The 23,460-nt window shown below is 40.1% G+C and overlaps 1 protein-coding gene across 9 annotated transcripts in view; it reads left to right on the forward strand.

The window, feature by feature from the left end:
* LOC135104951 (uncharacterized) overlaps nt 1-23,460 on the forward strand; it is a 153,319-nt gene that overhangs the window by 81,677 nt on the left and 48,182 nt on the right. For 3 of the 9 annotated variants that reach the window (XM_064012771.1, XM_064012775.1, XM_064012779.1), the window contains 4 exons: nt 15,631-15,781; nt 16,175-16,350; nt 16,502-16,717; nt 17,015-17,209. In XM_064012771.1, coding sequence (XP_063868841.1) covers nt 15,631-15,781; nt 16,175-16,350; nt 16,502-16,717; nt 17,015-17,209 — 738 coding nt within the window. Of the gene's footprint in view, nt 1-15,626; nt 15,782-16,174; nt 16,351-16,501; nt 16,718-17,014; nt 17,210-23,460 lie in introns of all 9 variants that reach the window. The other 6 variants (XM_064012772.1, XM_064012773.1, XM_064012774.1 and 3 more) reach the window with 6 other exon arrangements.

The following is a 23,460-nucleotide window of genomic DNA, read 5'->3' on the forward strand; positions in this document are numbered from 1 at the left end:
TATCTTGAAACCTCCCTTTTGAAGGAATTCAAGTCATAGAAAGGTGAAAATACAGAAGCAGGCAAGGAGTTCCAGAGTTTACCAGAGAAAGGGATGAATGATTGAGAATACTGGTTAACTCTTGCATTAGAAAGGTGGACAGAATAGGGGTGAGAGAAAGAAGAAAGTCTTGTGCAGCGAGGCCGTGGAAGGAGGGAAGGTATGCAGTTAGCAAGATCAGAAGAGCAGTTAGCATGAAAATAGCGCTAGAAGACAGCTAGAGATGCAACACTGCCGCGATGAGAGAGAGGCTGAGGACAGTCAGTTAGAGGATAGGAGTTGATGAGACGAGAAGCTTTTGATTTCACCCTGTCTAGAAGAGCGGTATGAGTGGAACCCTCCACCCATACATGTGAAGCATACTCCATACATGGACGGATAAGGCCCTTGTGCAGAGTTAGTAGCCTAGGGGGGGAGGGTGAGAAAACTGAAGGAGACGTCTCAGAACGCATAACTTCTTAGAAGCTGTTTTAGCTAGAGATGAAATGTGAAGTTTCCAGTTCAGATTATAAGTAAAGGACAGACCGAAGATATTCACTGTAGAAAAGAGGGGACAGTTGAGTGTCATTGAAGAAGAGAGGATAGTTGTCTGGAAGGTTGTGTCTAGTTGATAGATGGAGGAATTGAGTTTTTGAGGCATTGAACAATACCAAGTTTCTTCTGCCCCAATCAGAAATTTTAGAAAGATCAAAAGTCGTGTTCTGTGGCTTCCCTGCGTGAAATGTTTACATCCTGAAGGGTTGGACGTCTATGAAAAGACGTGGAAAAGTGCAGGGTGGTATCATCACCGTAGGAGTGGATAGGACAAGAAGTTTAGTTTAGAAGGTCATTGATGAATAATAAGGAGAGAGTGAGTGACAGGACAGAACCCTGAGGAACACCACTGTTAATAGATTTAGGAGAAGAACAGTGACCGTCTACCACAGCAGCAATAGAAAGGTCAGAAAGGAAACTTGAGATGACTTTACAGAGAGAAGGATAGAAGCCGTAGGAGGGTAGTTTGGAAATCAAAGCTTTGTGCCACTCTATCAAAAGCTTTTGATATATCAAAGGCAGCAGCAAAAGTTTCACCAAAATTACTAAAACAGGATGACCATGACTCAGTAAGGAAAGCCAGAAGATCACCAGTAGAGTGGCCTTGACAGAACCCATACTGGCGATCATATAGAAGGTTGTGAAGTGATAGATGTTTAAGAATCTTCCTGTTGAGGATGGATCAAAAACTTTAGATAGGCAGAAAATTAGAGCAATAGGACGGTAGTTTGAGGGATTAGAACGGTCACTCTTTTTAGGAACAGGCTGAATGTAGGCATACTTCCAGTAAGAAGGAAAGGTAGATGTTGACAGACAGAGATGAAAGAGTTTGATAATGAAGGTGCAAGCACGGAGGCACAGTTTCAGGGAACAATAGGAGGGACACCATCAGGTCCATAAGCCTTCCGAGTTAGGCCAGCAAGGGCATGGAAAACATCATTGCGAGGAATTTTAATAGGTGGCATGAAATAGTCAGAGGGTGGAGGAGAGGGAGGAACAAGACCAGAATCATCCAAGGTAGAGTTTTTAGCAAAGCTCTGAGCGAAGAGTTCAGCTTTAGAAATAGATATGATAGCAGTGGTGCCATCTGGTTGAAATAAAGGAGGGAAAGAAGAAGAAGCAAAGTTATTGGAGATATTTTTGGCTAGATGCCAGAAGTCACGAGGGGAGTTAGATCTTGAAAGATTTTGACACTTTCTGTTAATGAAGGAGTTTTTGGCTAGTTGGAGAACAGACGTGCCATGGTTCCGGACAGAAATATAGAGTGCATGAGATTCACATGATGGGAGGCTTAAGTACCTTTTGTGGGCCACCTCTCTATCATGTATAACACGAGAACAAGCCGTGTTAAACCAAGGTTTGGAAGGTTTAGCTCAAGAAAAAGAGTGAGGAATGTACGCCTCCATGCCAGACACTATCACCTCTATTATGCGCCAGAGGCACCTCCGCTTAGGGGGATCCTGAAGGATTGGAGCGATAGTACAAGATACAGATATGAGATTGTGATCAGAGAAACCCAACGGAGAAGAGAGGGTGACTGCATAAGCAGGATTAAAGGTCAGGAAAAGGTCAAGAATGTTGGGCGTATCTCCAAGACGGTCAGGAATACGAATAGTGTGTTGCACCAATTGCTCTAGGTCGTGGAGGATAGCAAAGTTGAAGGCTAGCTCACCAGGATGGTCAGTGAAGGGAGAGGAAAGCCAAAGCTGGTGGTGAACATTGAACTCTCCAAGAATGGAGATCTCTGCAAAAGGGAAGAGAGTCAGAATGTGCCCCACTTTGGAAGTTAAATAGTCAAAAAAAAAAAATTATAGTCAGAGGAGTTAGGTGAGAGGTATACAGCACAGATAAATTTAGTTTGAGAATGACTCTGTAGTCGTAGCCAGATGGTGGAAAACTCAGAAGATTCAAGAGCGTGGGCATGAGAGCTGGTTAAGTCGTTGCGCACATAAACGCACCATCCAGCTTTGGATCGAAAATGAGGATAGAGAAAGTAGGAGGGATCAGAAAAGGAGCTACTGTCAGTTGCTTCAGACACCTGAGTTTCAGTGAGGAAAAGGAGATGAGGTTTAGAAGAGGAGAGGTGGTGTTCTACAGATTGAAAATTAGATCTTAGACCGCGAATGTTGCAGTTAATGAAGAAAAAGTTGAGGGAGGTGTCAAGACACTTAGGATCGTTGTCAGAAGGGGAGTCCGACTGCCTCACATTATAAAGTTGTTCCTTCCACCTGACTAATCATTATTATTTTTTTTTTCAATATCCCTAAAAGCTTATAACCTTTCTCTCCTCTCATATTGTTCTTGAACACCTTAGCTACTACCGCGAGAACCTAACTCTGTCGATTAACAAATTTAGATCTCAAATACTAATCTCAAAATTTCTCGATAACTACAAGTTTCCTTTTGATCTATAGCATCTTGTGAGAGGGATTTTTTTTTTTTTTTATCTCACTGGTATAACAAATGCCGAGAATATTGGTTTTCCAGTTCTTACATATTACTAATGTCAGCAGGAACCAAGTATTCTTCCGTGCCAAGCTACGATTTCATTATATATATATATATATATATATATATATATATATATATATATATATATATATATATATATATATATATATATATATATATATATATATATATATATATATATATATATATATTAGAGAAGTTCCAAGATATAGATGAGGTGAACAGGGACACACCAGAAATTATTCTTCATTTATTGAAATTGCAACGTTTCACCTTACGGAGGAGGCATCATCAGGCTAAAAAATAAAACATCATTGAGTATATCATAAAACATAAAAATATGAAATATATAAAAACACTAAGGTATGGGCAAGGCAAAGCGAGACACAAAAACAAAACATGGGAACAAATAAGTAATAGATAAATGAAACGAGAAAAAAAAAAGATACAGATAAGTAAATAACTATACTGTGCCCTACTTCAGTATAGTTATTGACTTATATCAGTATTGTCATTTTTTTTTTTTTCCTCGTGTTTTGTTTTTGCGTTTCACTTTGCTTTGCCCGTTTTCTACAGTTCCTCCTTCTGTGACCAAACTCATAACACAGTAACACTGTAAAGGACGATGTACTGCAATACAGAAAGAAATGATTGATGAGAGAAGGATGGGAAGTAGCCTTTAATGAAAGGGAAAGAGGACCAGTCTTAATACGCTCAGCGAGAGAAGAACCATAGAAAGTGAGCGTAATCTTATTGCTATTTCCTCTGATTTTGGCCACTCGTTGAACATTATCAGGACATAATTGAATGATGTCATCTTCTGATAATTCATACATGTCCTGGTTGTAAATGCGTCTTTTGCTGTAATTAAACTCTCGTTTATATAATTCAAATGTAATCCAGTTTAAGAAATTGAAGAATCACGATGTAAACAAATAAGGTTCAGCGCTCAGAAGTAGTCCCAAGCCTCCAGTGGCTCTCTATGACCCGCAATGCTATCACTACTGCACAACTGCATTTTCACAGTAGCTTTTCCCAACAGGAAGATGTCTAAGTGTTATGATCACCTTCATTTTGGCGGCGAGTGGGTTGCTCCTCTCTGTGTCCCTCTGTAAGGCTTCCCTCACTAGATAAGTGAAAAAGAGAATGCCTGCATGGCCTAAACTATATCTTTTGATGAGTTCTGTGTCACAAAGTTCATTCAATACATCCTGGTTAAAAAAAAATTCTAAGCTGGTAATGTTGTGGAGCAGCCATCTTAGCAGTAGGAGCATCTGCCATTACCTGCTAAGACATAGTGGACCAGTGTCTGGGAACGAATTAATCTATATTACATTGATTCCTATGAGGAATATAGTTTAGGTTTTCCAACATTTTGGATTTGGAACAGCATTCACGAACGAATTAAGTTCGAAAACAGAGGTTCCATTGTGTGTGTGTGTGTGTGTGTGTGTGTGTGTGTGTATATATATATATATATATATATATATATATATATATATATATATATATATATATATATATATATATATATATATATATATATATATATATATATTATGGTACTGTCTCCAAGATTGCTATAAATAGGTCAACGTTGTGGGTCGCAAACGTTGAAATCACAAACTTTGAACCATTATTTTTATGGGAAAAGATGAAAATTGTCGATATCTCATCGGAAATGCCCAATATGGCAACGTGATTAACTGAATTAACCCGCAAAGTTCAGGTCATATTGCAAATTCACTTTTCAATGAAAATTTAATCTTTTGAGGTCCCTATCGCGAACTTGGTGAATCACAAACTTGAAACTCACAATGTTGGAGACAGTATTGTGTAATATATATATATATATATATATATATATATATATATATATATATATATATATATATATATATATATATATATATATATATATACCATATTTCCTGGCGTATTAGATGCACCTTTGCATTTTTTTTCTTTTTTTATGTAGAAAGGACACTGGCCAAGGGCAACAAAAATCCAATAAAAAAATATGCCCACTGAAATACCAGTCCCATAAAAGGGTCAAAGCAGTGGTCAAATATTGATGAATAAGTGTCTTGAAACCTCCCTCTTGAAGGAATTCAAGTCATAGGAAGGTGGAAATACAGAAGCAGGCAGGAAGTTCCAGAGTTTACCAGGGAAAGGGATGAATGATTGAGAATACTGGTTAACTCTTGCGTTAGAGAGGTGGACAGAATAGGGGTGAGAGAAAGAAGAAAGTCTTTTGCAGCGAGGCCGTGGAAGGAGGGGAGGCATGCAGTTAGCAAGATCAGAAGAGCAGTTAGCATGAAAATAGCGGTAGAAGACAGCTAGATATGCAACATTCCAGCGGTGAGAGAGAGGCTGAAGACAGTCAGTTAGAGGAGAGTTGATGAGACGAAAAGCTTTTGATTCCACCCTGTCTAGAAGAGCAGTATGAGTGGAACCCCCCCAGACATGTGAAGCATACTCCATACATGGACGGATAATGCCCTTGTACAAAGTTAGCAGCTGGGGGGGTGAGAAAAACTGGCGGAGACGTCTCAGAACACCTAACTTCATAGAAGCTGTTTTAGCTAGAGATGAGATGTGAAGTTTCCAGTTCAGATTATAAGTAAAGGACAGACCGAGGATGTTCAGTGTAGAAGAGGGGGACAGTTGAGTGTCATTGAAGAAGAGGGGGTAGTTGTCTGGAAGGTTGTGTTGAGTTGGTAGATGGAGGAATTGAGTTTTTGAGGCATTGAACAATGCCAAGTTTGCTTTGCCCCAATCAGAAATTTTAGAAAGATCAGAAGTCAAGCGTTCTGTGGCTTCCCTGCGTGAAATGTTTACCTCCTGAAGGGTTGCACGTCTATGAAAAGACGTGGAAAAGTTCAGGGTGCTATCATCAGCGTAGGAGTGGATAGGACAAGAAGTTTGGTTTAGAAGATCATTAATGAATAATAAGAAGAGAGTGGGTGACAGGACAGAACTCTGAGGAACACCACTGTTAATAGATTTAGGAGAAGAACAGTGACCGTCTACCACAGCAGCAATAGAACGGTCAGAAAGGAAACTTGAGATGAAGTCACAGAGAGAAGGATAGAAACCGTAGGAGGGTAGTTTGGAAATCAAAGCTTTGTGCCAGACTCTATCAAAAGCTTTTGATATGTCCAAGGCAACAGCAAAAGTTTCACCAAAATCTCTAAAAGAGGATGACCAAGACTCAGTAAGGAAAGCCAGAAGATCACCAGTAGAGCTGCCTTGATGGAACCCCTACTGGCGATCAGATAGAAGGTTGTGAAGTGATAGATGTTTAAGAATCTTCCTGTTGAGGATAGATTCAAAAACTTTAGATAGGCAGGAAATTAAAGCAATAGCACGGTAGTTTGAGGGATTAGAACGGTCACCCTTTTTAGGAACAAGTTGAATGTAGGCAAACTTCCAGGAAGAAGGAAAGGTAGATGTTGACAGACAGAGCTGAAAGAGTATGACTAGGCAAGGTGCAAGCACGGAGACACAGTTTCGGAGAACAATAGGAGGGACCCCGTCAGGTCCATAAGCCTCCCGAGGGTTTAGGCCAGCAAGGGCATGGAAAACATCATTGCGAAGAATTTTAATAGGTGGCATGAAGTAGTCACAGGGTGGAGGAGAGGGAGGAACAAGCCCAGAATCGTCCAAGGTAGAGTTTTTAGCAAAGGTTTGAGCGAAGAGTTCAGCTTTAGAAATAGATGTGATAGCAGTGGTGCCATCTGGTTGAAAAAGAGGAGGGAAAGAAGAAGAAGCAAAGTTATTGGAGATATTTTTGGCTAGATGCCAGAAATCACGAGGGGAGTTAGATCTTGAAAGGTTTTGACATTTTCTGTTAATGAAGGAGTTTTTGGCTAGTTGGAGAACAGACTTGGCATGGTTCCGGGCAGAAATATAAAGTGCATGAGATTCTGGTGATGGAAGGCTTAAGTACTTTTTGTGGGCTACCTCTCTATCATGTATAGCACGAGAACAAGCTGTGTTAAACCAAGGTTTAGAAGGTTTAGGACGAGAAAAAGAGTGATGAATGTACGCCTCCATGCCAGACACTATCACCTCTGTTATGTGCTCAGCACACAAAGACGGGTCTCTGACACGGAAGCAGTAGTCATTCCAAGGAAAATCAGCAAAATACCTCCTCAAGTCCCCCCAACTAGCAGAGGCAAAACGCCAGAGGCACCTTCGCTTAGGGGGATCCTGAGGAGGGATTGGAGCGATAGGACAAGATAAAGATATGATATTGTGATCGGAGGAGCCCAACGGAGAAGAAAGGGTGACAGCATAAGCAGAAGGATTAGAGGTCAGGAAAAGGTCAAGAATGTTGGGCGTATCTCCAAGACGGTCAGGAATACGAGTAGGGTGTTGCACCAATTGCTCTAAGTCATGGAGGATAGCAAAGTTGTAGGCTAGTTCACCAGGATGGTCAGTGAAGGGAGAGGAACGACAAAGCTGGTGGTGAACATTGAACTCTCCAAGAATGTAGATCTCTGCAAATGGGAAGAAGGTCAGAATGTGCTCCACTCTGAAAGTTAAGTAGTCAAAGAATTTTTTATAATCAGAGGAGTTAGGTGAGAGGTATACAGCATAAATAAATTTAGTGAGAGAGTGACTCTGTAGTCGTAGCCAGATGGTGGAAAACTCGGAAGATTCAAGAGCGTGGACACGAGAGCAGGTTAAGTCATTGCGCACATAAACGCAGCATCCAGCTTTGGATCGAAAATGAGGATAGAGAAAGTAGGAGGGAACAGAAAAGGGGCTACTGTCAGTTGCCTCAGACACCTGAGTTTCAGTGAGGAAAAGAAGATGAGGTTTAGAAGAGGAGAGATGGTGTTCTATAGATTGAAAAATTAGATCTTAGACCGCGAATGTTGCAGAAGTTAATGAAGAAAAAGTTGAGGGGGGGTATCAAGACACTTAGGTTCGTCGACAGAAAGGCAGTCCGACCTGGGGACATTTATGGTTCCCTCCCCAGATGGGGACTCCGAGGCTGGTGTAGGAGTCGCCATGATGATTTTAAAATTTTTGAGTGAAGGGTGTGTGTGTTATTAGGTGCTTGTAGTTTTGTGTGGAGGAAGAGAGTTTTCTTTAGAGGGCAGGCTGTGATTGCCCCCTTGTGTTGTGAGACACAAAGGGAAACATTCAGTGAGGTCACAGCTGGGTTTAATGATAAGTTCACAGCACCCCCTGAACAGTGCTTTAGACCTCACTGGGAGTAATTATCGTTTCGGCAGGTGTCTACTGCCTCCCTATTTTACAAGCATGTTTTGTGAAAAAAAAAAAACGCATAAAAATGGGGGCTGGACTGATTGAACCAGCGATGAGTGGGGCTCCAGTGTGTGAGTGTGTGTGTGTGTGTGTGTGTGTGCGTGGGTGTGTGTGTGTATATATATATATATATATATATATATATATATATATATATATATATATATATATATATATATATATATATATATATATATATCATCTTGATAATTTTATAGTAGTTCAATGAACAAAAAGTGTTGATACTGGTATTGCACTACTAAAATCAACAAAATAGGGATGAGAGTAAGTAGAAACTTTCCAATAGCAAGGCCATGAGGAACAGTATATATTCATCAAGCTCGGAGGAGCAGTAACCATGGAAACGACAGTAAAGGATAACAAGAGATGGAATATTATGCCAGTGACTGAGAGAATCAAGACAATTTGTCAAGAAGAGACAAAGCAATTTTGACAATATCCTGTTTAAGAGTGCTGAAAGAGAAAGACATACATACATAGCCGGCGTTTTATGAATAGAACTATTGTTTATCAACTCAATTTCTTGGTAAATACTCTGATTGTTATCTTAAGTACTGTATGTTATTGTCAGAAATTTTCCACGAATGTTCGTCAACTTTACTACTTATTGATGGTAAATCCTTTTCTCTCGTACCACCTTTCAGACAAGAGGGAGTGTTGTCAGCAAGATTTTGCACTGTGGTGAAAGGGATGGTAGCCCATGCTCTCCTTAGCTTAGAGCTTCAAGTTTACTAATTGTTGAAGCATCTTCCTTCTGTAGCTTGAAAACCTGTAGAATATTGTAAAAACAATACTCCATAAATTATCGATGAAATAAATGTCCAGGCTATTATCATGCCAGTCCAGAATTACTTCTACTTCATTCCTAGTTGACAGTTTTTTTCACCTCTAAAGTTACATGAAAGGAGGTTCCATCGTGTTAGAATATTTCCATTCAGGTTTGTGTGAGAGTCAAATTATTGTCCAGAACACTGATACAGACAGTTATGTTTGGTCTTTGGGTAAAACAACATGGTTTGCTACTCTATAGAAACCAAAAGTCCCCACACTATAACCGAGGAAAGGTTTCTCATTTTTTTTTCTTTTTAATGCAGGAGGGGCACCAGCCAAGAGCAACAAAATCTATAAGGAAAAAAAAAAGGCCCACTGAAGCGCCAGTCCTTGTACAGAGTTGAAAGCGTTAGTCAAAAATTATAGGATAAGTGTCTTGAAACCTCCCTCTTGAAAGAGTTCAAGTCACAGGAAGTGGAAATATAGGAGGCTGGGAGTTCCAGAATTCACCAGAGAAAGGGATGAATGATTGAGAATACTGGTTAACTCTTGCATTAGAGAAGTGGAGAGAATAGGGGTGAGAAAAAGAAGAAAGTCTTGTGCAGCAAGTCTTCAGGAGGAGGGGAGGCATGCAGTCAGCAAGATCAGAAGAGCAGTTGGCATGAAAATAACTGTAGAAGATAGCAAGAGGTGCAACATTGTGGTGATGAGAGACCCTGAAGACAGTCAGTTTCAAGAGAGGAGTTGATAAGATGAAAATCTTTTGATTCCACCGTCTAAAAGTATTAGTGGAAACCCCACCATACATGTGAAGCATAATCCATATGTGACAGATAAGGTCCCTGTACAGAGATAGCAGTTAGAGGGGGTGAGGAAAACTGGCAGGGACAACTCAGAACACTTAACTTCATAGAATCTGTTTTAGCTAGAGATGAGATGTAAAGTTTCCAGTTTAGATTATAAGATTACACGGGTCTGTCTTGCTGCTTCCATTGCTTCCCCATCACAGATGATCTGTGTCCTCACTGCCTTGTAAAAAAAAATAATAATAAAATAGAATAGAATAAAATCTCTGAATGCTCTTTAGAATTGTTTGGACACTCACTGAACCTAGGAAACATGAATTTTTTCCTTGATTTGCTTACCTGTCACAGATGCTACTCATTCCGTTTGACAGTCTTATGACTGAGAGTTAATGGGTAAATTCGCGGCTGGTTTTAGCCAGGAATATGCAGCTGGGATATGCTGCATTGCCAGCGCAGACAAGAAATTGCTGTCAGTCTGATTGGCTTCCTTACCAGCATTTTTCCATGGTCAAATGAGAACAGTTGTTAGCATGTTGCCCCCCTGACAAGCTTATCATGGCCTCGAATCCCTTGTCATAGCCAATATATAAATTATACCATTTAATAATTAATACTATATTATTTATATCTTAGTCTTAGCCAGGCTGTCGCAGTGGCAGCAGTGGTGATACACTAATATCCATTAAGGTCAGATTTTTAATATGAAATTGAAAATAAGAGGAATATTGTTCAAAAGTGTTACAGTACTAACCAAAGACTGTACCATTATATACAATAAATAAATACAATATTTTAATTTATTTATAAAAAATCTTGGAAAATAGATGCAAAACTGGTTTATTTACATTGTCACTGTAGAAACCAGCAGGCCAGCACGTGTACAGCAATATGGACATTGTCTGGATTAATGCATCTGAAATATCCCTTTTTGAGTTGGTACATGAGAAGTTTGTATGGGATCCTAAAGACCCATACATGCCAAACATAGTCTGCATAAGTTCTCGCAAGAGTGGTAATAAACACTACGGTATCCGGTCATTTCGCCCACATGCCATTTCGCCACACTATGGAGTCATTTCGCCCACAGGTCATTTCGCCCACACTGTGGAGTCATTTCGCCCACACCGTGGAGTCATTTCGCCCACACTGTGGCAGGGTTGCCAACCTGATTTTGCAGATAGTACTAGGATATACCGAAGGCTGGATATTACGATAATAGCTTATATCTAGTATGTCACAGCTATAGGTAAATGCAACTAGGTAAAATACACACCACTGATCTCTACTGTAGCTGTCTTCCTAGGGTATATGACACAAAGTCCCGACTGCTATCACTCTTTTTAATGATTAGCGTGAACTGGAAAAAACACATTCCATCACAAAATCGTAAACCCTAAAACTGTACACATACAACGAATTAATTGCGTTAAAGATACCTGGGTTAAACAATTCAACAATGCATTACAAATATGGCAAAGAAATATACTCTAACAATTATAACTATCTCATGGCTACACTTGAAAGGAGAAACACTCAAATTATCTCCACCCAACCGGGGAATCGAACCCCAGTTCTCTGGCTTGTGAAGCCAGCGCTCTAACCACTGAATTACCGGGAAGTGTGTGGGGGGGGGGCAGCAGGGAGGGGGGAGGAAGGGGGGTTGGAGGAAAGGAGAAAAGAGAGAGATAACAGGGAGTTTTTTTAGTAAGGCAGTCAAGGAGTGAAAATATATTTAATTCGTATGAAACTATTCACAAAACCTATGGAAGTGTGTGTCTGTGTGTGTGTGTGTGTGTGTGTGTTGTTTGGTGGTTCATTTCCTTTGTTTTGTAATTACTAATTGACCATAGAATAAAATAGTTCCTGGCAAGATGGTAGACTGCACAGACGAGTGTATTCAGTGCCTCGTACCTGTAAGGGCAAGGCAAGAAGGTCTGCAGTGCGACATGTGTGGGAGGTGGCAACACAGGAAATGTAATACTGGCGTATCTCGTGCTGATTACTGGGCTGCTGTGAAATCCGGTATTTCCATTGATTGGAATTGTAATACTTGCACCTTCACTGACGAACCAACCTCCCATCCAGTGGACGACCCAGCCACCCCTGTCATGGAACACGAACCATACATCCCTGCAGTTGAACAAGAGTCTTCAGTTGATGACCCACCTGATTTGCCAATGGAACTAGAGGATTCACTTGACGACCCAGCCATACAAGATACTGAACTGCAGCCAGAAAGTGAAGTTACATTCCAGCTCTTTGAAAAGGGCACACAGCGTGGTAGAGATAAGCTCGGTGACAGTAATGGGTACACTTACAACAAAAAAATGCAGCGATCGAATGTAACTTACTGGCAGTGTACTAATCGCCCTAAAAGTAACCCATGTAAGGCACTAGTAACGCAGAGAAATGGAAAATATGTAAAGAACAACGTGTTGCACAACCATTCACCACCAGCTGGCTCTGATATCGTCACTAAAGTAACATTACAGGTAAAGAAACTGGCAGTACAAGATCTGTTTAAACCAGCGACTGCTATAGTGGATGATGTGTTGCTAAAAGAGATAGAAAATGCACCATGCCTTAGTCTGCCTAAGCCAGAGCATTTGGCAAGAACAACAAACAGACAAAGACAAATTTTAAGACCGACAGAGCCCAAAAACCTGAATTTTGAGCTAGAAGTAAATCACATTCCTGACGACTTTCTTATAGGTGACGTATCAGTTCGTGAACGCCGCCATTTGATCTTCGCAACAACAAAACAAATAGCACATCTAACGAGGGCAAAGTCATGGTACATTGATAGCACGTTCAAGCTATGCAGGCACCGTTTTACACAGCTGATGACAGTCTACGCTTTTGTGAGGGCAGACGACCATGCAAAACAAGTCCCTTTACTATTTGTCATTATGTCTGGGAGAAAAAAGAGTGACTACAGAAAAGTTTTCCATGAAGTTTTAACTAGTTTACCAAATGAGCCTTCTGTTCAGCACATAACAATCGACTATGAGAAAGCAATGTGGAAAATCTTGCCTGAGGTTTTGCCTAATGCCAAGGTCAAGGGATGCGTATACCATTGGACGCAAGCTGTATGGAGAAAGGTTAGTCAATTTAGCTAATTGCCTACAGATTTTTTATATATAGTACCTATAGTAATTGTAGTTTTAAAACAAATTGGATCACCATAATATGACCAGATTTTTTTTTTCTTTTGTACAATACAATGTTTAATTTCTTTGTTTTGAAATACTTATGTAGGTTCAAGAGGTTGGACTCCAGCATGCATACACACATGATGACAGGACGTACAAATACTTACGGAAAGTGATGGCCCTTCCATTTCTGCCTGAGGCAGATATAGGTCCCGTGTTTGCACGGCTCTCACGTCAAGCTACTACAGCCCAGTTACAGACTATAATGCAGTACATTTCAAGAACATGGATCCACAACTCCTTATGGCCAACTTCTAGCTGGTGTATTTTCAATCAGTCTATCCGCACCAATAATGACATTGAAGGCTGGCACAATCGCCTAAACAAACGTGCTGCAGGTAGATGTAACCTCCAGTTTTACCTCCTCGTAAGCCTTCTCCACAAAGAGGCTAAATTGACATCTATCTACATAAGGCTAGTATCCGAAAAAAAAAAAAAAAAAAAGCTACGAAGGATACAACGGAAAAAATATAGAAACTTACAGGGTCAAATATTTACTCTTTGGGAGGAACACGTGAGGGGTGAGCGATCGGCATATCAGTTGCTGAAAGCGTGTGCTCACCTGAATGGCCCAGTACGCAGCTGAATCTATATTTTAATAAAAGTTTCTAATTCTTTGTCACTATTTGAATATTACATGTATGTAACTGTCTTTTCATCAAAGTTTTTTTTATTCTTTGTAACTACTTTTTGGTCATTACTTTCTGAATATTACATTTATTTAACTGTCTTTTGATAAAAGTTTATTTTTAATTCTTTGTAACTGATTTCTGAATCAGTTACAAAGTTTCTTTTTAATTCTTTGTCACCACTTTCTTAAGCTTACATGTATGTAGATTTTTTTTAATAATTATTTCTTTTTTTAAATATATGTGGGCGAATTAACTCTTATATGTGGGCGAATTGACCTGTGGGCGAATTGACTTGTGGGCGAATTGACATGTGGGCGAAATGACCGTAATTCAACACTAGTATTCCTTCTCGCTAGCCAGGAATGAGTCCACAACCGTTTCTTCTTTAGCTTTTTCTTCAAACACAGCAAAACCACAGCTATAGCAACCAGCTCGTCACCAGAGGATTCCATCTTGATTGTTTATGCTTTGAAGCAGTGAGCCAATGGGCTTACGGCTGCTCTTGGCTGTGTGAATGCTTTCAGATGAAACCTGCCAGCTGTTCCAGGCATCTGGAACCAGCCAGGTGGAAAAAATATCCAGTGTAAACCACCTTTATAGTGGACTCCTTGTGCATGTGGCCACCAATATATGTGAAGAAGCAGTTCCACCTTCCTCCCTATGGTCTTGAACTGTGTTGATTTCTCTATTAATCAAATCCATTTTATAGCACTCAATCAGCCTGTAGTGTTCTCTACGCCAAGGACACGGAGGCAAACACAGACCACAGCCTTGGGTTTATTGTTGGCGTACAGCGATACCCGGGCAAGCGGCCGTGGGTGTGCGAGACAAGAGTCGAGGCGAGACTAACTGCTGCCTCATGGGTTCCCCAGCTCCCAGGTGCTTGACCTGACCTGACTCTGAGTCTGGCCGGTCCCACACCTGGGAAGCTTAGCATGTAGGGAATCCACGAGGATTAGCGTGAAGTGACTAGCCGGCTAGCCAGTCACTACAAGCCTTATAGTGCTATGGTGATCAGTGTCCACTTAAGAGTACCGAGCTACACAATGGGAAAAGCTGTTCAAGAAAGAGCAAATTAGGCACAATGTCATTACATTGTAATTTCCCCATAAAGAGTCTGATTTTAAAGTAAGCATTTTTTTTCCTCCATGCATCTGACGTGTCGGGATACGAGCTCAAATTTTATAAGGATTTTTTTTTTTTTTTTTTTCTGTCAGTGTATTGAATCTTCTATTTCTTCTTTCACTTTTCCTGTATCTATATGGGTTCGCAGTTTCTTACCAACCTTTCCCACTCTCACTCTCACTCTCTCCAATGAGGTTCTTATCTCTCAAGTTGCCCCATATAAAATCATCCCATCGCCTTTGTGGTCTTCCACCTGTAACTGCATCATCCTTCTACCAATCCATTCTCCATCTCTCTTCATAGAATGTCCATACCACTTAAGCTTCCTTGCATCTTCTTTTCTACTTGTGTCACCTTGGCTGCCCCTCTAATTCTCTCATTCCTGATCTTATCCCTTCTTGTCACTCCCAATATCCATCTCACCATTCTTATTTCTGCCACTTCCTTCTTTCTTTCTTGTGTTTTCTTAACAGGCCACATCTCCAAGCTATATATCACCACTGTCCTTATCAATGAACAATATACCATGCCTTTCACTCTGGCATTGACCTTTCTATCACATATCAGTCCAGAGAATTTACATTAAAGTCAAGGAATAGTTAACTTTATGCCAACAGCAGTCTTTATATATATATATATATATATATATATATATATATATATATATATATATATATATATATATATATATATATATATATATATATATATATAACGCTCTCCTTGCCCAGCCAGGTCATGCAATGAATCTGCAGTCGGTGGAAGGGAAACATCAGAGGCGATGAGCCGTGGTTTGGCTCCTCTCGGGGAAGAAGTGAGACAAGCAGCACAAGACTCAAGGGAAGCAATGGCTAATCACGCAGCCTCTATGCATAAAGTGGCCCAGGTAGTAAAAATAGATACGTATTATACACATACAAACACACATCGGTGGGGCTGAGTCTGTGTTGGCCGCTATGCCTGATGTAGGTTCGAACCCTACTAGGGGCTGGTCACCTCTGGGATTTTTCCGCTGACAAGCAGGGCAGTTACTGTCTCCCCTGACCAGGGGGATAGAATGTGTGGTGTGTGAGGTCACAGTCTTACCCAATGATTGGTAATAATGAGCTCTGAGCTCACACTGAGAGGCTGGCAGTTGTGGGTCTACTTGTGATCAAGCCTTGGTGAATTACACACACACACACACACACACATGTAATTATGAATTTAAATAGTAATTCCATTCTATTGGCAGCCCAAAATAATTATATCATACACAACAATTTGGTTAATTGGTCAGAGCGTGAGTCAGGCGGCCTACGTGACTGATCAGGTGTTGGCCGAGGTGAGAGGAGGCTTCCAGGCACTAGAATCAGCTCTAAGAGAGGGTTTCACCACCACTAGAGACCTCATCCTGCAGTACTGCTCCAGCGATCATCCCCGCCAGCCGCTCACGCCAACACCCACCTTGCCCAGGTTGGTAGCTGCAGGGCGTCGCGGGCAGGGGTGGACGCGAGGGCAAGTCCGCCTCTGCCAGGCCCGAGAGGGTAATGTCGTTCCCTGGCTGCTGCTCCGCCAATGGTGCAGTGGACGGGCTGCGGGTGGTGGCTAAAGCTCCTCCTTGCAGAGCAGAGGACGAGCGACATCAGCACCTCCAGCAGGCCGCCCGCAGACATCGCTATAACACTCGCTACTCGTACAACGTGTACATCCCCGTCAGCAGCAGGTGGGACAGGAAGAAGGGCCCTGGCCCACGGCCTGGCAAGACACTCCAGCGACGTGGTGGGAAGTTGAGGGCGGGTGGCAGGAGGCGGGGACGGCGCGCGGCACCCGCCACACATCTGTGAGTGTTGGCCTCACCGTCCCGTCCCTCCAGCCACCCGCCGCACGGCAAGCCGTATTAACTGCACCCTCGTCCAATCCCCCCCTCCCCATACAGTAAATAATACCATAAAGGGAATGTGTTATGGAATGATCTAAAGAAATAATCCATAAACTGTTGAGTGGAGCTAACATCTAATATCCCCCAGAGACCATGGGTTGCGGGTCCCCATCGGAACATATGGGGGAAGGATTGGTGTTATGTGATATAAAGAGAGGTAAGGTGAGGCAAAGGTTGGTACATTACCATTTTCTTCAGCAGCACGAATGATGGCAACGACGACAGTAATTATGATGTCAAATACAACGTCAACGATGGAGTGGTAACGAGAGCGAATATGGAAGCCAGGGACTGTTCCGACTTGCTGACACAGAGCTACACCCGCTCAGGCGTGTACTCTTTCACCCCCTCCTCCCTTCATCAAAACTCCTATGGTCATGACTACTACACCAGGTGAATCAGAGTGCGTTCTCAACACAATGTTGCATGACACCTATTTTTTTTTTTTTTTCTTTCTTCATCCACCTTTAATGATTCCATTACAGAAAAAGTGTTTTCCTCAGTAACAGGGATATACTAATGGTAGTTAACAGTACATAAAGCTAATACACAGTTGGTACATCTTGTTTCATCATATTACTTCAAACAGTTGTGTTAAATCAGAAAAAAAAATCTGAAGAAGAAATAAAAGCAAGGCACACACACACTCATATATATATATATATATATATATATATATATATATATATATATATATATATATATATATATATATATATATATATATATATGGAGATAAACTTAATCTCTTCTCCCAATGTTAATACTTACATATCAGATAGAATTAAGGTTGTAGAATATGCAACATATATCAACTTCCGGAAACTTGTTAAAGCAAAAAAAAAAGGTAAAATGTCAATGAAATGATGCAGCCCACATGACACCCATCCCTTCCAAGTGCTTGAGAGTCACTGCTGACCGCCTGGGGCCAGATCCATGAAGCAGGTTGCTGTCACGGATGCTATTAGCAACATCCTAGGCAACTTCCCGCTCTCACAACAACCATGTAACAACCTCCAAGTAAGGGTATCCACAAGGACTTGCAACAGTTGGTGGGTGGAGGTTGCCACCTAAGAGTGCTCATTGGTTGCCGGGGGGTGATATGTCACTTACTCAATGTTGTACAAAAGGCAGCCAATCACAAGAAGGCTTTGTGTTATCACTGAGGAAGTCATATGGCATTGTTTACAAAATTTGATACAGCATCACGCGCCCACAGCCACACCCAGCACAGTCAACAGTCCTCACAGTGCTTTCATCATGGCTAGTGAACCCCCTAAGAAAACAAGGAGACAATGATTCAACGATACCAAGGCCTTAACTTGGTGGAGGTGTAGAGTTTGGCTGCGGTGGACAGCAAAACTCACACCACAAAAGAAGAAAGCTTGGGAGGATGTGGCAGGTGAGTGAAGTTATGGCTTATGGTTTCAGGCACACAGTATCATATTTGCTTATTGTTTCATCTTGACCCAAATTCTATATAGAATTTAGTTAACGTTTTAGACATTGTTTTGAGTAAATTAAAAATTGTTTCTGCTCATCCTTTGTGACATAATTAGTGACATGTGTAGTTTTGATATGGGCATTATTTTATTTCTTGACCAAACTGCTGGAATAGGTTTCTTTCTTGAATGTTTGTTTTACATTACAAAAGGCTTAGGTTAAATAAAGTTAGCTAGGTTGGGTTAAGTTAGACTGGTGTTGGCAGTACTTAAAACCCATCCGGTTATATAATAAAAGTTTGCTCCTGTGTACGTATGGTAATTCGATGGTGATGTTGTAAAGCTTATCAATATTTAGTGTAGTCAACAGAGTGAAATAACTGCATACCACAGTTTATCAAAACATTAGGAATATATCAAGAATAAATCCTAGTGTCATAATTTCAGTGCATGATCAATAATTTGGGGTAAGGGAGGGCCTCCAGGCTAGTTGATAATCATAACCAAAACCTGCCAACCAATGGATTACAAATAGGAGTGTGTACAGTGCCTGTGATAGTCAGTCTTAGACAGTGACCACTGCAGTGCTTAATAACTTCAAGATTAGCCCTAACACATTCAAGTATTACAGCAGGTAGATTTAGGTTAACATAAAAGTTTCTAACTGGCTGATTTTAGATATATATATATATATATATATATATATATATATATATATATATATATATATATATATATATATATATATATATATATATACACACACACACACACACACACACACACACACACACACACACACACACACACACACACACACACACACACACACACACACACACACACACACACAGTGGAACCTCAGTTACTGAACATCTCCCTTTTTGAACAGCTCAGTTTTTTAACAAAAATTTTAACTCAATTGCTTTTGTTGCTGTACAATAATTTGGTATTGAACAGAGTTACTTGATTTCAAATACTACAAGACATAAGAAAAGCTGGCATTTATTATTAATTTATAGTTTCTATAAATATTTCCTTTGTTTTTATATATTTGGAAGAGAGACACAGAGTGTAAGACCGTAATTCAATCTTTGAAATAAGGTAAATGTGATCTCATTGTAGAAACTCTATGTAAACAAACAAGATTTGGTGCTCAGGAGTAATCCCGAGCCTCCTGTAGCTCTCTCTATGACCCATAATGCCATCACTACTGCACAACTGCATTTTCCAAGCAGCAAAATGTCTAATTGTTATGATCACCTTTATTTTGGCAGTGAGTGGATTGCTCTTCTCTGCGTCACTCTGTAAAGCTTCCCTCACTTGATCAGCGACAAAGAGAATGTCTGCATGGTCTAAACAATATTGTTTGATGAGTTCTGTGTCACTAAGTTCATTCAATACATCCTTTCTGGATAAAAAATTTCTAAGCTGGAAATATAGTGGAGTGGCCATCTTAACAGTCATTACCCGCTAAGACATGGTGGACGGGTTTCTGAGAAAGGATTAATCTATTTAACATTGATTCCTATGGGGAAAATAGTTTGTTTTCAAGCATTTCGGATTTCGAACAGCCTTCAGGAACGAACTGAGTTAAAAAACCTGGGGTTCCACTGTATGTGTGTGTGTGTGTGTGTGTGTGTGTGTGTGTATATATATATATATATATATTATATATATATATATATATATATATATATATATATATATATATATATATATATATATATATATATATATATATATATATATATATATATATATATATATATATATATATATATAGATTACAATTTTTAATATTCATGCAGGTTGGGGACTGCAGGGTGCTGCTATAGGAAAGTCACCCTCATTACTGAGAGTGAATGAGGACCTGACTTTCCAAGTCATCCATCATACAGATGATGTCCCCCAATGGTGAATAACAATGCCATTTGTTTCATGTTGACATTCATTAAATTTCATTCTCCAGTATATACCTGTGAACACTGTACATACATTTATCATGTGCTGTATTTTTCAACAGTATGTTTTTATTACAGTCCATTAATATGCTCTTTAAATTTGTTAATTAAAGGCATGTTTTCATCTTAAATTTATTGCAGGTAGAACTTCAGCAGGTGCAACAATTTATAGTGAATCTGAAGATGTGAGACCTCCTGCATAGACTAGTGAAGGCACAATAGCAGCTGGTAGCAGGCACAATGAGACCTGGTGGAGTCTCAGTAGCAATCTGCCCAAATACAGAGAATGCTTAGATTTATTCAGGCAGTTTATAGCTCATGGCATGGGCTTTAAGGCCAACACAAAACATTAACACATTGCTGAAAAATGTTTAAAAATATCTAGTGCTATTTTTTTTTTTTTTTTTTTTACTTTACCTTGTTTATATTAACATACCATACCAAAGCATTTCACCATTCCTTTGTGCTGTGATTCATGTTAGTATCAGTTAACTGTGATATCCACAATGCCTTGGTATTACCTAAAAGTACTAAGTAGCTGCCATCTGTGTAAGTAAGCTTGAAGTTTTTTTTGTGGTGACCTGGTGGGGATTTTTACAGTCCCTGAGCTATACTCAGTGGATTTTTTTTTTTTTTTTTTTTTTTACATGTGCTACCATTTTTACTTGCTAATTACTGTATGTGATAAATGCAAATCTACTGCACTTTTCTTATAATTTTTGTATTATTCATACCTAATAATAGCAAGCTATTTAATTTATAGATGAAATAAAATGCTGCAATGATCTCTAATTCAGTATGCATTGACACATGGAAAACCATTATTTCACTCAGTACAGTAAAATCCCTCTTATCTGGCATCAACGGGACCACTGACATGCCGGATACTTGAATATTGCCGGATACTTGAATAGAAGTGAAATTATGTCCACAATCACCACCCTATACTCACGCATCTTACCATAACAAAGATCAGCTGATCTTAATCAGCAGCTGATCTGATCAGCTGCTTAAGTGTAAGCACAACACACTTCCTCTTTTCTACAACTTTAGGCATGATGAAGGCGTCAGGCGATAAACAGTGCACACGCGGGACTGACTCACTGAGTAAACACAGTGCAGTGGGCCGCAGGTGGTGCGAAGCAGTGTGTTCTGGTGGCGAGGGGACAAAGTATGCCTCGCGCGGGAATTTTAATCGATTTTATGAGTACACATTGATTTTTTATTGATTTTAAGGCTTGGGGAAAAATGTGCCGGATACTTGAAGCTGCTGGATACTCAAATGCCGGATGAGAGGGATTTTACTGTATTAACACATGTAAGTAATATGTCTTTTTCTTTTATTGTTGGTAAAAGTTTTGGATGATGTCCTGCTGAGCAGTTCTGCCTGAAATGTGTTGAACTATCTGTTGCATTGCAGGTTCAGGGTCCACATGTGGACACTGAGACAAAGAGGTGGTAGCTGGAAATAAATATAAGTTTTATAGACTTTTGTGAGGAGCTGGGAGGTTGGGTTTGTGGGGTTGCTCACTAGGACCATGAGATAGGGGTCAATGGGATACACACTATTGCCTGGAATATTATGATCCTAATTTAGAATATTTATGATTTAGTAATACAGTAGGGCTACCTATCACTCATGAAGTAGTATTGTGTCAAAGTTTTCTCCTGATGAAAATATGAAGTTAATTAATAATATGTAACATAATAATAATGTAAAGGCAAACAATATTACAACCAATATGAATCCATACATGGGGAGTTAGGTGTATTTAATCACTGTGATAGGTGGTCTGGCAGTGGGTGGTATTATTATATATAATGCAGGGCTCACAAATATTCATGCTCTGCTATGCATTATGAATCTAGATGGTTACCAACAAGCAAATAAGTATGTATACCACCTCTACACTGGATATGCATATAGAACATCTAATACAAAAAAACTTATCAATGTTTAACAGGAGCACAGGAGTGAAAATCTGTCAGGCACCTAACACTTAAAGAAAAAATAGAATTAAGTGACTGAATATAGAAATAATACTAAATTTTATTTTAATTTTTCAAAGAAAAACAGCCAGAATCTTGTGCTGACAATACTTAACCTAGCCTAACTGTGGGAACCCCTGGAGAGCAGGAGCATTTCTTCCTGACTCTGTTTTGCATTTTAGGTGTATCTAAAGGTATATGTGAAAAAATATGAGAATTGACCTATAATAAGGCTGGGAAAGGACTCTAGATAATTACCAAGTATTCAATGCCAACAAACATAAGTATTTTACCAGCCAGCCAGCAGCAGTCTCCAATGACATTTTGGAAGGAGCCACTTGCATACAGCCTCAGGTCAACCAAAATCTGGGTGTGGGTGGGTATATTATGGCCACACTGAGTCCTCTGCAGGTAAAGTTGCATCTCAAACAAGAGATTAGTTCATGCAGAGGGAAGTGGTATTTCAATAGCAGTTCACTATCACTCAGTGCCAAGGGGTCAAGGTGATCCTCATGGCATTTTCGTACATCCGTGCAAAGATGATTTCCAATACAGCAGTCACTAGAGGAGTAGGAAACAATACAAATATTGTGGTGACTGCTGCCGTGTGTCACTGATTGGATGGGAAAAATTTGCCTCCTCTCTTCAGCCTTATTTTCAGTATTTTATGCAAGATTTCACTTTGCGCATCACAGAATCAAGCTTCCTTGATGGTAAGGCTTGGGAAAAGTTTAAAAAGTTATTTTGTGCACATGAATATTTGTATACGAGTTTTTGCTGCCTTAACACCACCTCGGGAGGTTGTGTTAATAGCAATCAGTTCACAACCATGCTATCATGGTTCATGGATACCATTTGGCAGCTGGAGGTTGCTATTTGCACCAATCACATGTTATTAAGTAGCATCCCATTTCATGGATCTGGGGCCTGGCCAGCTGTCGGAGCTGTGTAGGGTAGGGCGGAGTTAGCTGTTATGGGAATCAGAATACTTGGTTATTTGAAGTTCTTACTTAATTATGGAGAAAAAAAATTAAAACAGTGGCAAGGGTTAGGTTAGGTTACAGTTAGGTTATTTTAGGTTAGGTTGATGTTAGGTTAGGTTAGCAAGAACTTCAAATAATTAAGTATTCTGATTCCTGTAACAGCTAACTCTGCCCTGCCCTGCCCTGCACAGCTCTAGCCAGGCAGCCACCAGTGACTCTCAGTCACTCAGAAGGGGAGAGTATTGCACAGGATGTGTCAGTTCATT

The sequence above is a fragment of the Scylla paramamosain genome, chromosome 11 (assembly GCF_035594125.1).
Source record: "Scylla paramamosain isolate STU-SP2022 chromosome 11, ASM3559412v1, whole genome shotgun sequence".
Lineage (NCBI taxonomy): Eukaryota > Metazoa > Arthropoda > Malacostraca > Decapoda > Portunidae > Scylla > Scylla paramamosain.